This window comes from Mustela erminea, chromosome 3 (genome assembly GCF_009829155.1).
Source record: "Mustela erminea isolate mMusErm1 chromosome 3, mMusErm1.Pri, whole genome shotgun sequence".
Classification (NCBI taxonomy): domain Eukaryota; kingdom Metazoa; phylum Chordata; class Mammalia; order Carnivora; family Mustelidae; genus Mustela; species Mustela erminea.
In genome coordinates this window covers 30829851-30847931 of record NC_045616.1, presented here as the reverse complement: position 1 = coordinate 30847931, position 18081 = coordinate 30829851, and the positions used below count along the sequence as shown (strand labels likewise).

At 51.4% G+C, this 18081-nt stretch overlaps 1 protein-coding gene across 5 annotated transcripts in view; it reads right to left on the bottom strand.

The window, feature by feature from the left end:
* MCC (MCC regulator of WNT signaling pathway) overlaps positions 1 to 18081 on the bottom strand; it is a 433623-nt gene that overhangs the window by 3403 nt on the left and 412139 nt on the right. For all 5 annotated transcript variants that reach the window (XM_032335530.1, XM_032335533.1, XM_032335531.1 and 2 more), the window contains 3 exons: positions 16700 to 16906; positions 12531 to 12631; positions 616 to 738 (listed from right to left, as the gene is read on the bottom strand). In XM_032335530.1, coding sequence (XP_032191421.1) covers positions 616 to 738; positions 12531 to 12631; positions 16700 to 16906 — 431 coding nt within the window. The remainder of the gene's footprint in view (positions 1 to 615; positions 739 to 12530; positions 12632 to 16699; positions 16907 to 18081) is intronic.

The following is an 18081-nucleotide window of genomic DNA, read 5'->3' as shown; positions in this document are numbered from 1 at the left end:
TAGTTTCTAAACTGAGATTTATCAATAGATAATTTATGAGAACAAAGTTCTTTGGGTTCCTCGGTTTTTTATGAACATAAAGGGGTCCTGAGCCCAAAAAGCTTCAGATGCTGTTACAATAGTGCCCCATAAAGTGTCCACCAGATACTTCATGTTCTTCACATGGGGCACCTGGCTGGCTCAGTTGATAGAGTAACTCTTGATCTTGGGGGGTCATGAGTTAGAGCTTCACATTGGGGGCCAGAGTTTACTTAATAAATAAAAACTATTGTTCATATAAAAGTTCTAGAGCCAATTTTGTTGGGAAAATGTTGGCTTAAACATCTCCCCCCCCCCCCCTTTATTGTATGACTTCTCAGAACGTTTACTGGAGGAATTAAGGGGACCATAGTATGCTGCATTTCCCAAACATACCTGGTCCAAGGACAAGCCTTTACTGAGCATTTCTTAGTTTCCTGTGGAACACTGGGAACCCATGCCTGAGGGAAGGCCAGTCTTGGGGGTGGCAGGGAGGGCAGGCTGGTGAGGATTTGCCATTGCCTCCCTGGAGCTGGCTCCCAGCAATTTCGGAAATGCCCTCCTGGTGTAGGAGGAACCCAAGAATGGAGATTGTACCTGTTGGCCCGCTTCAGGTCATTCACGAACTCTGCTGATTGCTGGTGTCGGATTTCACTGCTCTTGGTGAGTCTTTCCAAGGCGCTCACCAACTCTTGGACTCTGGCCTTTAACTTCTTTTCTCTGTGCGGAGGAGAGACAAAGCATACCTGGAGTAACCCGACAAGATCCAGGCTGTTACCCCAAGGGTGGTGGCAGAGCAAGAAGGTTGAGCTTGTCAAATCAAAAGGCAAGTATGAAAAGGAAGATACTGGAGGTACCTGGAGGTCCCCTCCGGTCCAGAACATCTCACCACTGCCTTGCTGAACACTGGTGAGGACCTTTGAGAGCTCAGAGTACAGTACAAGCCACAAAGGAACAAGACATGGGGTTGTAGCCACCCAGATGTAGCACAAATGCAGCTTGGCCACAAAACCTCATCTGGGTTCCACACCCCTCTTTTCCAGGTGTGCTAGTAAGTATCTCTTAAATCACTGATTTGAGAACAGAAACCTGTAGTCTGGGTGCCCTATCTTGGACAAGTCCCCACTCAGTGAAATCAACATGATCCTACTTCACACACACACAAAAAGGAAAATTCGTCTCAGTTTTAGTTTCTAAACAGATTTATCAATAGATAATTTTTTTACTTCGCAAAAAAAACAGTAGTGACAGAGGGAATAGAAATTGATACTCTCGTTTTAAAGTTCCTTGGTTCCCCTTTAAAGGACTTAGATTTGCACTTTGACAACCTCCCTTCCCCAAGGCTTCAAGTTTCATGGGCTCTTTACTGCTGGGGTAAGCCAAAGTCATTGACTTAGGTTCAGGAGATTTCTAGTGCCCAGTGCGCTTCCTGCCATCCTCTGATGCCCTTGAGCGTAAGACCTGGGCAGGGAAACTCTCCACAAGCGCCCTCCCTACAGTGGTTCCACTGCCGCCCCTATACACAGGCACAGTGTCACTGCATCGTCTCAGGGCCCTGTACAGCACAATCCTTCTTTTTCCCCTAAAGATTTGTCAGAGGGTGTGTGCATGCAGGGGTAGCGGTGGGCAGAATGAAAAGCAGGCTCCCCAGAGCAGGGAACCCGATGTGGGACTCCATCTCAGGACCGTGGGATGGATCCCCCTAGGCACCGCCCCATCCATCTTTCACCTCAGCAGGCTCCCCCATGGGCACGTAGGCTCTCAGGTGGCAAAGGCTTTACCCAAAGTTACCCCCAGCCAGGTGACCGCTTCTCAGTGACAACTGTTGTTTTAAAGCAGCTTCCAAACAATTCCCCGAAGGCATCTGATTCTTTGGAGATTCATGAGAAACCAGATTTGTGGAAGAAATTCCTCTAAAACTGATTCATGCGTGTATGAGGAATGTACGTGAGCACAGCTGTTTTGGAAGGCAATCTGGGAAGATCTAGCAAAATAGAAAGTAACCCTATCTCTCGACAAGGCAACCTGATTTCTAGGAATTTTTCTTACAGTGTGCGTAGGTGTAGAGAGACACATGAGATGACAGCTGGGTTCACTTCAGTATTGGTTCCAACAGCTAAGAATGCAGATCAGCCGGGGGCTGGTTAATTCCACAAGGTATGATGGCTCTATTGAAATACTCTGCGGTTATTTAAAAAAAGGAAAAGCTCAGATCAACATGCAGTGGCATGGGAAGGTGTCTGATATATTGTCACGTGAAAAGGGTGACTTCTCCGGGATGCCAGTTTTACAAAAACAGCTACAAATCTGAGTGTCAAATCCCTGAGCTCCTCTAACAACAGACCAGACAGCTGCCCACTGCTCGACAAGGGGGGCCTCCCGGAGGGGGGTGACTGAAAGCTTTCGTTTTCTACTTTACTCACTTCTGCATTGCTTGAAGTTCTTACAATTTTGTATGCTTTTTGTGGAGTATGTGAAAGCCAGCCTCAATGGCGCCGCTTCCTGTAGGGGGGCTAAGGGGGGCTGGCCCCCCACGTGCAGGGCTCTCAGATGTTTAGGTGGTTGGGCCTTTCCTGGCTTTTCAGATACCTTTTACATTTGTGCCTGCAGCTACTGGGAGCACAAGTCAAGCTTTTCAAGATTATTGAAAGAACTGCCGCACAAAAATCTAGTCCTGCTTTTGTGAGTGAGGATGGAAGGGGAAAGATTTTTTTAAATGAAACCCGACAACCTAAATCCCGAGGGTTTCCGATTCCTCAGCGAATTCTCCTGCCCATCCTAGAGAAGCCAGAGCCACTGCAGAGGAATTCCTAAGGAATGGGGGTCTCTCCTGGGCCCCAGGCAGCACCAGGAAGTCTCAGATCTGGTTGCATTTCCTACTGACATGCAGAGAGGAACCATTTCCCAGCAGAAGCAGAGAAGTGTCTGGGGAGGGGGGCGCATACAGACAGCCCTCTGTCGCTGAGGGAAGGCTAGGGAAACAGGAAATGGTCCCCCCTCCCCGCTATTAAGAATGGGGAAGGGGTTCTTTGTCTGACATTTTGTTACTGTTTCAATTCTTTCTTTCTCATTCTAAAGTTAATAGTGTAAATGGAGAAAAGAAAACTGTGAAGAGAATTTAAAATGTCATCATGAGCACAGGAAATTCACAAAAACTGCCCAAACCAAAACCCCTTCCCACCCCCTATTACATCCACACCACTGCCCCAGCAGCCGAGAGCACAGAAATCCCAGCCTCACCACAAAACAAAGGGTTCCTTTGCCCAGTACTTGGGCCTCTGGGGGACTGGAGGGAACTTTCCGGACCTGGCAGGCTCCAATGGGGGACAGAACCCAGGAAGACAGGAGAGGCCCTTAAAGACTCTGCCTAATCCCTGGTGGGTGGGGGAGTTGAGAATTGCCCCCAAGAGCTCCCTGGGCCTCTTGGCCCGAAGTGTACTTGTTGTACAGTGTCCAGGACAGAACCAGATGCTAATTTATTCAACAATAGAAAGATGAAGCCAAATCTAAACCTAAAATGTGGGTTATTTTACCTGTTTGTCAGCAGCTCACTGACTGAAACTCTATAAACAATGAAAGGGGACTTCACCTCCATTTGGACCTTGGTCTGTACTTTTTAATTTTTTCCCCCTTTCCCCAAATATGAGTGTCGGTCTGTGTTCAGCACTTTGGGAGGCAGCCGCTGTCTTCCTGGTGTTGGCCTCAGTGAAATAAATCCGTTTCACCACCCCTTGTCTCTCTGCCTTCCCATCTCGTGAGGGGCCAGTGGTAGAGCCTGGTCTGTTTGGGGCCCCTGGAGTCAGGTGCTCTCACGCCCCCATGACCCCAGCAGGGCAGCACAAGCGGCGGTGGGCACCTGAGCACCGGCCCCGGCGCTGGTCAGGGCTCGAGGATGTGAGGGAAGTAGAAACACACCCGAATTTGGAGACTTCATATGAAAAAAAGAAAACAGTGATTACATGTTGAAATGATATTTGGATATACTGGACTAAACATGTCATTAATTTTTTTAAGTTTTAAACGTAGCTACTAGGAAATGTGCAGTCACCCGGTGGCTTGCACCTGTGACCTGCGTTTGCTCTACCAGCAGTGGGTAGCCCTGCTCCGGGGCCCCAGGCCTGGTCCTGATTTCCGCCGCAGGCTTTGGGGTGAGGCCCCGAACCTGCAGCTTAAAAAGCACCCAGTCGATCCTAACTACCAAGCACATTCAGGAAACTGGTAAGGCAGACTGTCCTTCACCCAGCACCGTGGATGAACTTCCTGTGTCTTGGAGAAGGCTCTGGATCTGACCGTGAAATTAGGCGCAGGGGCATGCTTTCCCAAAGTCTACCACTTTCCTCAGCTTCCAGAAATTGCACTGGGATAAGAATCCAAGTCACTTTGGAACCTCAACCATTCATGTCCTGTGCCTTCTATGGAAGTTTCTAGCTCTAATTCTCCTGGCCTTTAGCTGAGAAGAATTTATAGTTTGTCTGCATAAGATAAATAAAGCTAACACTAGCACTTTCAGGCTCCACACAGCCAAGAGAGTCAACATTAAATGCTATACGTTCCTTTTGCCCCTCCACTAGTGTTTTCTGGAATGTCCAGAAGGGCATAATCCCTTCCTTCTTCCCGTTCCCTGACTCCGGAACACCTGACTCCAGCAGCAGGTGAAAAGTCACTGCGGGGTCCCACTGGCACAGCTGGCAGGGCCTCCCGCTCCGCCAAAAACGAGGGTTCCTCCTGCTCCCCATGGGTCCCGTGAACCTCACTCTGACCACGGTCAGTCAGGAGGGTGTCCTTCAATGTCATCCCCATGAGCGGCAGGGCACATGCGCCTGTGTCCGAGGCAGCCTACGGGGGATAAGGGGGCAGTGCCTGGGCGGCGCCAGGCAGGGCCCTCCGGCTCCCTGGGAGGGGGGTATGCTATTCCCAAAATCAAAGGCTGGGGCCAGACTGTCATCACAAACCCAAAGGCGCTTTGGGTGTGGCAGAGCAAAGGGTGAGGGGCTTTGTGGCCCCCAGGACACCTTCCGCATGGGTGTCACAGGGTCCACTATCGCTCAGTCATTGTTCGAGAGACGCCATTAGTCATGGCCAGAATCAGCGCGTGTGGTTCCTCGCTCCCTCGCTGTCCACTGGTAAACCCCAGTGGGCTTGTCTCCCCTGCCACTGCTCGTGGGGTCACCCCGGAATCACTGGGGACCTCCCTTCCCTGCCTGCACGCCTGCCGCTCCTGCTCTTTTCCTCCCACAGGCCTCACTCCTGAGTGTGCGAGTACAGAGGACATGGGCTTGGACCATATATTGTGTGTCCTACCCTTTCCTTACTTGCCTCTCTCCATTCCCATTTATGTTCCTAAAGACTACCTTCATGCTAGAAACTTCCAATTCTTTGTCTCCAGGCCTTCCCTTGGATCTCTGGACCTATTTGACATCTCAACTTAACAGGTGTCTTCCACTTATGGAGCAGGACCTTCCAGACGATCCCTCCAAGCCAACCTTCCTCCCCTGTCAGCACACAGCAACACCCACCGCCCAACTCCTCGCCTTTCCTGGTCCTCCACTTCCACTCCACAGCAGCCCCCAACCACCAAGTCTTGGGACAATTCTGCCCCACCACCCAGGTCCAAGCTGCCCTCGTTTCTCACCTTGGCAGCCCTGAGACCCCCTGAGTGGATTCTCTGCATCACCTCTGCACCCTCTAGACTGGTTCTCACAGAACGGCCGCTCATTCTTTAATATGACAAACCACATCTTATCCTTGCCCTTTGGTACCTTCCACCGGCACTCGGCGCAAAGTCTGGGTCTTATCTGGACGTCTGTCTAAGTCCCCTGCTTGACCTGACCTCTGCCTGGCCAGTCTTGGGCATCACCCTCCCCCTTGCAGGCTGGAATCCTCTCAGACGCACCCATGCTCTTTCCCACTGCACGCCCTGGACTAGGTCCCCCTGCTTGGGAATGTGCTTCTTCCACAGGCTACCTTTCCTCCTTCTCATCCCAGCTTAAATGTCACCTCCTCCCGAAGCCCACCCTGAACACACCCAGGCCCATCTGAACACACGTCCCAGGGTTATGATGTCACAGCACCTTGTCACTTCCTCCGTATTCATTGCAATCTCTATTTAATCTAAAAAACATTTTTCTAGAGGAGGAACTCGGGGCCCAGGCAAGAGACTTGCCAGTATATCCACAGAACTGGGAGGCTCACCGGGGGCTCTGTGTGAGCCTGAGCTCCTGGGCTCCCAGCCGTGGCTCATAGCAGGGGCGTGGAGCAGGCACTCAGACCTCTAGTGAAGAGTGCTCCTGTGGCCCCAATGAGGAGGCGTCCCCTGGTAGTGATGTTCCTCAGGTACTATGGGGGAGCGTGGCTGTATTTGCCGGGAAGCAGCAGCAAGACGATTGTGACTGTCTTGCTTTTTGGCCCAGACTTTCCTAAGACCATGGTTCTTGCCTGGAAATGCAGCTGTGTGTTCACAGGTGTGCTGCAGCCTTTGCCTGCGGGGTGCTCTCCATCACCCCGCTTTTACGAGATCCCAGCTAAGGCCTTTTCTCTGAGCTTCTGGAACATGGAGGGGATGACGGAAATGCACAAGGATCTCCGTTACCCAAGCTATGTCCACCTCAACCTTAGGGGTGAGTCCTGGTTTTTACTGCTGCCCTTTGGGGCCCTGGCTCTAGAGTTCAGCAAGTTATTTACATGATAATCAATTCCTTGGTGCACTCTGTCTCCTATTACCATCCTGTGGATCCCTGCACACTTACAGAATTCTAAGCGCAATTTCAGTTATCTGATCGCCAGTATAAATCAGCCAAATATGAAGAATCGGCAAATGCAAGTCTAATAAAACAGCACCTTTTAAAATACTGGCCTTACTACCAAAACGGCGAAGACTCTGCTGCTCTTTTGCCCACTGGGGGCTCCTTTTCAAGGACCCCAACGAATTCCCTTTTCATTGCATTTCACTATTTGTATGGCTCAAAAACACTATGAATCCATAGCTGCTAGTAAGAGGAGTCAACTGGTGCCATCTTCTGTCCTCCCATGGTCTCATGTTTCCTACAAGTCTGGGAGATTTCTAGAGCTGGGAAGGTATTGGTGGAACTTGGACATGGCTTTGAACCGAGGTGGCTTGTGGTCAGCACCCATGGGGCCACAGGGAAGAGCAGGAAGGTACACAGTGGAGGCGACAGAAAAGCTTCGGGAAGGTGAGAGTCCTACTGGAGGGGAGGAGGGGAGGGGTCCGTGGCTTAAGAGAGTCAGGGGCATGAAGGGAAGAGATGCTCCTGGAAGTTTGTGTCCGGAAGAAGCTGGACTGTAGATTCCGTCCAGGAGAGACGGCTGAGAGGGCTAGGAAGTCCACACACAGGGGGACTGGTCTGGCATGCCAAACCACTGAAGATGCCTCTGCAGAGAGACCCCACCCGGAGTGTGCTGAACGGTGTATCTGGTGGCAGAACCCCCAAGTCTTGAAGAGTTGAGGGCTAACCTCAGGAGAAGATCATGCAAATGGCCACGAATGCCTGGGATTTTAAGGGAGGAAAAACCATGCCCCCCACTGCCATCAGGAGGTAGGAGACTGCGAAGTTGTAATCCTGGATCATTAACAAAGTATAATTTGTACTATAAGAATTCTGAAGAAGGGCCAATTTCAAAGTGCAGGAGGAGACGGATTAGAATTTGTTTTCAATGTGCTGTGTTTTGAAGCTCTAGCATCATATTTGGAAAAGACGTCCAGTGGGCAGAGAGAAACTCTCTGAAATTCGCAGCTGAGTGAATTTAGGGGCCATTTAGAAGGAAAGAAGTCATCCACATGGAGGTCACATACCTGGGTGATGACGTCACAATCCCCACCCGAAAAGAACTCTCCTTTTGCAGGGGGTGGCCGGTGAAACGGGGAGGGGAGGCTGGAGCCCGGGACATGCGAAGCGGAGCAATGATGGGTTCTGTGACAGAAGGAAGTTCAGGGCACAGGAGCCAAAGAAACACCAAACCAAGCCATGTTATTGACAGGGTAGAAGCACACTGGTGTGAGCGCTTAGAGCGTGAGGTTATGGTGTGAGGGTAGGAGCAGCAGCAGAGCAAAGTCCCCGAGGCACGAAAGAGAGCACGTGGGCTGGTGTGGCTCAGGGTGGGAGAGGACCGGGGATAGGAGGTGAGGGTGGAGAAGCGGGTCGGGGGTCAGATCACACACTTGCTAAGGAGTTTGGACCCTGCTGTGAGTCACCGGAAGGTTTTAAGTAACAAGATGAGCTGGGTAGGATTCTAAAATGGCCCCCAAGACTATAGCACCTTAGTACACACCCATTTTCTCCCAGTCAGTTCAGTCAAAAACCAATCTAGGGGCTGCTGGGAGAGAATTCTGCAGATGTAATTTAGGCCCCAAACAGCTGATCTGAAGATAAGGAGATTATTCTGGGAAGACCTGATCTAATTAGATGAGCCCTTAAAAGGGACCGGGCTCCTCCTAAAAGAGATTTACAGGGGGCAAGGGATGTGATGAGTGGGAGGTTCTCCTCGCTGACTTTCAGGAGGGAGGGGGCTGTGTAGAAGGCATGTTAGAGGCCTCCAGGAGCCCAGTTACCACAGGCCAACAGCCAGCAAGGAAACGGCATGTCAGCCCTACAACTGCAAGGAACTGATCTTCCAATATTCATTTATGGAATGATCTGGCACACATGCGTGCCCAGGTGGCAGATCCCGGCTCCCTGAAGGGCTCAGCAGAGCCCCGGGTGGGCCTAGGACTAGACATCTCCAGCCTCATCCCCAGCAGGAGCAGGCTGGGAGGTCTCTGCAGGGGGCTGTGGGAGAGCTAGGGCCAGGTCCTGCTGGCCCACCAAGCGGGGTCCTGCCAGGTGCATGTGGAAACATCTGAGGTGGCCACTGTGTCACAACCCCCTCCCCACTCTCCCCTGCCCTCTAGTACTGAAGAGCACAGCAGCCCTACCTCTTCCCCAGTTGGACGGGGCTGTGTGTGTTTTAGAGGAAGCGTGCCCCCTGACCCCCAGCACTTCATCTGCCCTCCGCATTCAGGAGACAGATGCACGTCATGTACCAGTGGTGCGGACGTTCCCATTTGCCCAGACCATGCACACTGCGGCGGCGAGAGGCTCCAGGGGAGCCCACACAAGCGGGCTTAGCTCACACCCATCTGGGAGCACTGCTGTCAGCACACGGGGCCCAGGAGAGGGGGTGAGATCTCTCTATTTCCCCACTGCCTCCCTGTTTGACCTTGGGGAAAGCCTCTGCCTTGCCATGCGGGTCCCCAGCCCACCCCCAGCCTGTGGAGAGCAACGCCAGCTCCTCGCTGCCTTGCAAGAACAGGGCGGAGATGCTACAGCCTCTCCTCTCGGGTGGGCTCGGGTCCCGAAGGAGGGCTCCACTCAAACCCCAGACTGCTAGAGAGCAGAGTCATTTCTGAAAATACATTCTCAGTCGCGTTTTTACAGTTCACTTCTCTGCTGGAAAAGCCGCTCACTGCGAGTTTACCAGGACCGAGAGCAAGAGAGGGATCGGAGATGAAGAAGGGATGCAGATGTGTTCTGCACACAGCTGGTGCAGAACGCAGCAGAACGAGATAGCCCGATGAGAAAACTCCTGTGCGGGACCAGAAACCTGGCCATCCCGACGGGCTTTGATGGTAACCCTGCAGCCACGAGCATGCTGCCAACGTTCACGCAAATGGAGGGGATGGAATCAGACTGGATGGGAGGGACGCAGCCAGCGTGTGACTTTCTGGAGTCCTGGTTTGGTTCCAGACATAAGGCTCGGAGAAGACACACAGCCCGGCAAGGTAGCTCTCGGGGAGACCTGCCTGGGCCGTGACCTAGAACCAGCAACCCGAATGTCACAAGGCACCTTCCTGAGGGGTTTCTCCTCCCGAAAAGACCACTGCTTCGCCTGGTCCCCCAGCCCCTCCCCACCCCTGCTCTCTGCAGCTTGGATGCCTGGCCCCACAACACTGGTGTTTGCACCCATCCTCTTTTAAGGGAGGACTGTTTCTGAAAATACAAGGCCGAGTCCCTCAACCGACTATAACCACGAGTTTGGCAGTGATTTAAGACCTTCAAAGAAGATGGTAGTTTCTACTTGATTTTTAAAAATGAAAACAGCCCCCGACCCCAGCTCTCAGGTGTCCGAATCCTCTGCCCCCATGAAATGATTATTCCAGTTTCTAGGCTATATTTACAATATAATGATGTTATTTTCCTTCTTCCTGTAGCCCTGTGGTTCTTTCTTGGCTCCATCTATCTGGGTCTTGATTAGAAATCCATGCTAACCAACTTTCGGCGGGTTACTGGAAGCCCGGCGTGACTGACAAAACAAACGAAGTCTCTCTCTGTTTAGTCAGCAGAACCCGCATTCTACTCGTGCCAGTGAAGGCCTTGGGGGTTTGGGGAATTTGAAAAATTGAGGGGCTTAGCTTACAGATGCAACATCCAAATGGCTCCCAGTTGAAAGCAGGGAGTGGGTCTGCTGCCCATGTTCCTGGCACAGTCACGTCATCGTTAGGATTTGTTGAGGGCATTTTCCCTGCGCTACTTTCCTCTTCCCACCTCAAGCAAAGCAACTACCATTTAACCTTGTGGCCAGAGGCACTGGCAACGTGAAGCAGAGCTATTACGGCTTGGGAGCAAAGACACCAAAGGACAGTGGGTAGATCAGGAGGGCAGTGAAGTTCCCCACCAGGCAGCCTCCATCCACCCTCTGTTGGGAGGCCACGCTGAAACAGAAGCAGCCCTGGCTGGGTCAGGACAGCAGACGGAGTGGCTCCTACCCCCTCCTAACCCCCCTCCCACCCCCAGAAATGATGGCAAACCCATTTTCAAAGAAATCCTCAAGCATGTCAAGAAAGCAAGGAGCACTCTTTGTATACCAGAAACCATGAGCAATCATAAAACATGAAAGGCAGACTTTTATTCTTCTTGAAAAGGGAAACCACAATTCAAAATGCACAGGGAAGAAAGCTGCGAGAGGAGAAAGGGGATTCAGAGGTGCCCAACCAGGGACACCAGCCATGCAGACAGGAGGAGACCCAATGCTGTGGCCTCATCTGCACAGAGAGGTTTCGTCAGCCAGGAGGACTGGAAGCCCAACAATTGGCCTTGTGACCCAAAACCAAGAGTCACAAAACTCAACTCTAAAAAGAACTTACACATGAGGAAACAGAGTTACTACAGAAGACAGAATAACATTTTTAGAATATAAATGATAAACATCTTCTTAAAAAAGAGAGGACAGATTTCATCACCAAAATGAAAAAACTCAACATAGAAGCCACACACCACAATGGATATAGCTGAGAGGAAATTTGTGAGTTGGAAAACTGAGCCAAAGAACCTTTCTAGAATGATGAATTGAGTTCCTGTGCACTTGAAATACTGACTGGTTTGAATGTGAGATGTGCTGTAAGTGCAAAATATATACCAGATTTGAAGACTTAGTGAGGAAGAAAAATGAGGAAGAGGGGGAAGAGGAAGAAAAACTATCTTAAACATTTTTTTAAAAATACTAATTACATATTGAAATGATATTTTGGATACACTGGGTTAAATAAAATAAATTAGCATGGACTTTTGGCTTTCTTTTTACTTTTTTTTTAAAATAGGCTCTCGGGGTGCCTGGGTGGCTCAGGCAGTTAAGTGTCTGCCTTTGGCTTAGGTCATGATCCCAAGGTCCTGGGATCGAGCCCTACATTGGGCTCCCTGCTTGGTGGGGAGTCTGCTTCTCCCTCTCCCTCTGCCTGCTGCTCTGTCTACTTGTGCTCTCTATCTCTGTCAAATAAAATCTTAAAAAAATAATAAATAAATAAATTAGGCTCTACACCCAGCATGGAGCCCAGCATGAGGTTTGAACTCATGACCCTGAGATCAGGACCTGAGCTGAAATGAAGAGTCAGACACTTAACTATCTGAGCCACCCAGATGCCCTCTTTTTACTTTTTGAACTTGATTATTAGAGAATGTGAAACTTCCTAGGTGGCTTGTGTTCCATGCCTTCTGGACGGCACTGCAAATGATGGTGGGAATATGCCTGCTGACGATGTGGGAGACAGATTGGGACGAGTCGGCATGTTGGTCCTTGCAGAAGGGGAGGAAGAAGGGAGGGAAAGAAACACTGAGACAGCAGAGGAAGAATGTCCAGGACTGAATAAATAAACCTATGAGGTCTTCTGATTAGAAAGAGCCAGTGATGTTGAAAGAAAGCATTCCCGCTAGTGTTGGGAATGGGACAAAGATGACTGTTTGATCATCACCATTTAGTGCTGTTCTTGTCAATGCAGGAGCACAATAAGAAAGCAGAGACCTTTCCTGCTTATAGATGAAATGACTGCCTCTGTGCTCTACCCTACCACTCCCCCATCAAAAGGCCTGGCACCACACCTTCTCCACACCGAGACTCCAAGGCCTGGGTAAAAGTCAGACCTCTCGGCACCTGCTCCTTCCCGTAATGACCCATGAATTGCTGACACGTGCAGCCAGAGAACCAGGAATACGTCGCTCCCCGGGGGCTGCGGGGAGGGGGCTTACCTACGGATGGCGTTGGCAAACTCGGCAGCCAGCTCGCTGTCGCTGCACGTTGTCCTCAGTTCAGCCAGTGACAGAGCTGGGGAGGTGGCATCCGCACAGTCCTGAGGACAGCAGACACATTCTGGTTAGCCCTGGGAGCACCTTGAAAGCGCAAGGCAGATCTGCCCCACTTATTTGGACCCTTGCAGGCTGGCTGTGGGCGATGGGGACTCCCAGCATGCTCTGAGCACCTCACACACACGTTCTCCCACTGACTCTTTGTGGTGACCTGAGAGCTGGGGTCGGGGGCTGTTTTCATTTTTAAAAATGTCTTGACCCCCATTTACCAAGGAGAAAACGAAGGCACAGAGCAGTTACATTGCCCTGAGTCATCAGCTAGGACAGGGTGGACCCAGGACTCAAACCCAGGTGAGCTGGTTACACCTCTGTGCTCTTCACCACTGGGGTGTAATTCATAATAGATGAGTGGGAAATGCACCTGAGTGTTCTTGCCCCCTCCCCCAACCCACTTCTTGGGAGAAAACCAATCTTCTTTAGATTTGGGAGCTTGAGTGGGTTCAGCGTAATCATCCAGGAATAAAGGAAGACAGATGTGCGCCCTCCGTGTGTGTGTGTGTGTGTGTGTGTTGTGTGTGTGTGAGAGAGAAAGAGGGAGAGAGAGAGTGGGGTGGGAGGGGGTGGCGCCTGATGCAGGGCTTCCAGCAGGCCTCCGTCTCACCACCCTGAGATCACGATCTGACCCCAAATCAAGAGTCAGATGCTTAATGGACTGAGCCACCTTTAACCTCCCCTTTTTTGAATTGAAATACACATGTGACCTCAGTTTCGGTTGTGACCCTACTTGTATGTTAACCTTAGACAGGAATTTGACGTCATCTAAACCCAGTCCTCTCATCTGATAGATGAGGAAGCATGAGAGCCGGAACTCTAAAATCCTAAATGGAGTTCGAACTACTCGTAAAGGAACACTCAGACCCGTTGGAGCACTCCTCTCCCTGTGTGCAGACGGAGGGCAGCAACCGTGCTGAAGAACCAGGGGAGCTGGGGGGCGCTCCTCTGACCACGTGCTCGGCAGACATGTACTGAGGGCTTAAGAACAAAAAGCTGTGGTCTGTCCTAGATGCAGTGGGAGACCATGGGACTCCCATTTTCCATTAGATTTCTGTACTTTGACCTAGGAGATGCGAGGTCAAAGGAAAGAAGTCGCGTGCTGGGATGTAAGAACTGAGCACCCTGGGCCAGATGACAGGAGGGCACAGGGTCTCCCTCAGCCCTCTCCAGCACAGGACCACCCCCGGGGGCCCCCTTTGTGGCAGCCCCACCAGCCTCCGGACCCCTTGCCCTGCCCCTCGCCCTGCCCTGCCCTCCACCTGCGCTGCCTTCCCCACCCCTCTCCATCTTGGTCCTGTAGACCCAGGCCCCCGCTGCCAGCCCCTGGCATCTGCTGAGTTTCCAATACCCTCTCTCTCTCTCTTTGCTCCCATGTGATGTTAATGTTTCCTACGGGTCCTTAGAGCCCGGGTGGCTCTGCCTCGCCCAGTGCCTCTCCCTGAACACATATGGTACTATCTGTTGCACAGAGATAAGAGCTACAAAACCTGAAGGCAGCCTGGGTAGGATTCCAGCTCGTGGGCCGGAGGCGGTTTGAAAGCAAGCCCGACACCTGCCCCGTGGGGCCAGAGTGGCCATACGAGCTCCAGGCCTTGCCTGCAACCTGTTTCTCTGAGGCCTGTGGCCTAAGCATTGTTTCCGATTTTTAAACTCATGAAAAAAAGATGATTTTGTGATGTGTATACATCCTATGAAATTTTAGTGTCGGTGAATGAAGTGTAATTAGAACACAGCCCACACCCCTCTAGGTCCACACTGGGTCTGCTTTCAGGACACAGCTCTAGAACAGCCCAGTTCCGGACTCGCAGAGATGTCTGTGTGACCTGAAGCCCTTAAGATAATGGCTTCTGGCTTCGTCACAGTTTGGCAAGCCTTCCTACAGACTGCTTGCTTCCTCTACCGACCAACGAGTTCAAATGAAGAGCCCAGAAGGGAAATTTCACTGAAAGAGTAAATGCATCTGATGTTCAAAAGACAAGACAATCAGCTTACGATGACTTCATTACCTCAGCAACACAAGGTACTCTCCTCTCTTATAAAGCTTCTTACTTGAATGTAAAAAAAAAAAAATTAAAAAATAAAACCATCTGGCCTTTTCCATTAGATTTCTGTACTTTGAAGCCATTCCACACAATTGGGAAACACACAGTGTTTCTCTCAGTCAAAATAAACACCAAGAACCAGGGGGAAATGCTCCGCTCATGGGCCTTCTGGCAAGAACCCGGTAGGTCTGCTTCCACCACACCTTAAGAACACACTGGTGAACACTGGAGCTCTGTCCCTCAGCTCCATCCCGGAGTGACTGGAAATAGGCTCGAATGGCTGTACAGATTTTTAAGGTGTTTCCCATTAAAGAGGAAAGCCCGTTTTCTTGAACCACAGATATTACTACATGAAACGCTTTGTAGGCTACTGTCTACCCAGACTCCACTCTGCAGGCAGTGGGCAGATAGTTTCATGGACTTTCACAGGCAACCCCCTGAAGTCCTGATGGGGACACGTCATCCCCTGCTGCAAAACCCTCGTGACTTCTCACTGTCCTCCGGATAGCACAGCTGCCTCACCTCGTCAGCCAATGTACCAATATTCCTCTTCCCTCTGGGTCTTTGCCCTCGACATTCCATTCCCTTACAGGGGACTGACTGACTTCTCTGCCCCAACCCTCCTCATTGGGTAGGTGCCCTTCTCTACTAGCTCTTGGTTCAGGAAACCTGTCCCAAATCACACCTGGGCTCTGTGTCAGTCCCATGGTCTCCCACTGCATGAAGAATTGATCCTTGGTCTTAGGTCACCGTGTTACAATCATCTGTTTGCCCATCACTGTCCCTCTCTGGATAAAAACTCCTCGAACTGCCTCCGGCACCTCAGCACGACCAGCTCCCGTCTATTTCGTGAGTGGATGACAGGCAAGCAGCCAAGTCTTGGGAGAGATGGCCCAGCCAAGGGCCATGGACTTGAACTCCTTTGAGTCCCTTGCTAGGTGAGAGGTGGACAGAGTGTAGCTGTGGCCCTTTGCGAAGCTTGCTCCACAGTTCTTAGCTGTTCAGGGAGTGGTCACTGACTGCCACACTAATTGGCAAGTTGCTTCCTTTCCATGTGCAAAACTCCCAGGGACACCCCTGTGTCTGGGCTGTGAGAAGCTGTTCCTGAGACCGGCAAGTCAGCGTATGCTCCTGGGTCCTGGGCTGGAAACCAAATGGGGCTTGGACAAGCTAGCATTTATTAAGGAGAGAAAATACAATGCAGAATACAAAATTCCCGTATCCTGGGATGAGGATGTAATTCTTCAGCGTCCGCAGTATTTTCTTTCTCAACACAATATTCGGAGTAATTCTGAGATATGGTATGATGCAATGAGCTTAGATTCTAGAGAAAAAGTCTAGGCTCATGAGAGTGGAGTTTGCCATATGACATCCCCCTGTCGACCCACGCTCTGTGACACCCTGTGTGTGATCTAGGGCCCGCCTTCCTCCTCCTCTGCCTGAGCGGCTTCCAGCCTCCCCTTTCGCCATCGGCAGAAATGCCAACAGAAGCTGGCGTGGCATCACGGATGAGAAGAGGAGGGCCATGAGCCAAACTCAGGTTAAACCCTGGTTCTGCACCAACTAGCTGCAAGACCCCCTCATGTCTCGTGAGCCCCATTTCCCTCGTGTAAATGGGGGTACCCACTCCTTCCTCAGTGCTGAGGTTTACAGAAGGCCAACCAATGCAATGATCAGTACAGATGTGACCAACAGGCCACAGGCGATGGTCACTGTGCCAGGCGGGGGAGCCAAGGAGGCGGCCCAAGGTGTCAGATCCCTGGACAAATGCACTGATCACTCCCCTGGTCAGACGGTGGCATATGAAAATGTGGCCACTAATACCTCACATGCAATTTTTTTAAAAAAAGTGGATTTGGTTTCTTTGCACTCAAAATGTTACCTTCTTTAAGATCTCTAGAAAGGCTTGCAGTTCCCCTGCAAATAAGGAAATTGAGGCTGTGGGGTGGGGTGGGGACGGAGGCTGGGGGGGGAGGTAAGGCCAGGGCTGGGGCGTCCCCGCGCCCTCGCTCCTACCTTGCCAGGCTTCTCCTTGCCACCGCTGCTGGTGGAGCTCAGGGAGCGCATGCGCTGCTCCTTCTGTTCCTCCACTTCGGACTTCAGGTGCTCGATGTGCACCAGGTAGGCCTGCTCCTGGGCCTCCCGCGTGCTCAGCTTCAGCTCCAGGGCCTTCTTCTCCTTCTCCAGAAGGTAGAGCTGGGCCTTCAGCTCGGCCATCTCCTCCTGCGGAGCACAGATGCTGTGAGGCACTCACGCCATGGGAGCAGGATGGCGCGTGGGAAAGCGGGCCTGCGACCAGGGCGTCCTAGGCTGGGACCCGCGCCCTGCGGTGGAGTTACCACCTCGCAGCTGGGAGAACACAAGCCAGCTCTCTCGGCCATCTGAAGGACTCGTGTGGACAAAGCCACGTGCTTTGTCACTCTGCGGACCAGAACGGAGATAAATGAAGGGGAGTACAGGCAAGCAGATTTTGGCTCACTGTAAGAAAAACCTTCCAAACAACTGGAACATACCTCCCCCCACCACTCCTGCCCTCCAACCCCCAAGGGGCACACCTGTCTCTTTTGGGAACAGTTTTCCAGCATGCATCGGCCATGCTCCAGCAGCCAAAGACGTTGTGAAGGAGGGTCGTCCACGCAAGGCTGGGTCTGACCGGCTCCCTTCTAATTCCCATTTCCTTTTCCATTTTCCATGGCCCCAATCCACATTGTCAACCCTCCCTTGGTGCCCCGCAGCTGAGCCAGTGGGTGGCGTGGGCCCACAGCAAGGAGATCACCTCAGCTCTTACCTACTGCAGGAGGCCCAAATGAGACCAATGGAAACAGGGTCCTTCACAGGTGACTACTCATCAGATAACTTGTCAAAGTGTCTCAGAGAACTCCAGTTAGAGTTTTCTGGGGGAGAGTATGTAAGAAGGGACTCAAAAACAGGGACCAGGAACCAGCTAGCAATAAACACCATTTACTGGACATGTGACACTACTTTAGACGTTTATACAAAGTGATCCATTTAATTCTTCCAACTTGAGGTAGGCATTATGAACCTCTCCCTACATGGATGGGAAACAGGCATGCGGAGGAAAAACCACCTGCCAATAGTTACTGGGTAAATTGGGAGCCGGAGCTTGAACCCAGCCTATCTGGCTCTTAGCCATTAAAGCTATAGTCCCTCCTTCCAGGTGAGCCCATGCATGACTCCGATCATGTGATTCAACCATCATGTGACCACCACATGTGTCTTCCCTGCTCGCTCTATGATTTTACTTACTAAGATTCTCTATAATTGAGTCACTGCCTTGAGAAGGATTCACCAAGGTCACCAACACTAGTCACCCCGGAACTGACCCTTCTGAGGTAAAAAGCCACAGGCCTGGTATGTTTTTCTGGGTGAGCCAGACC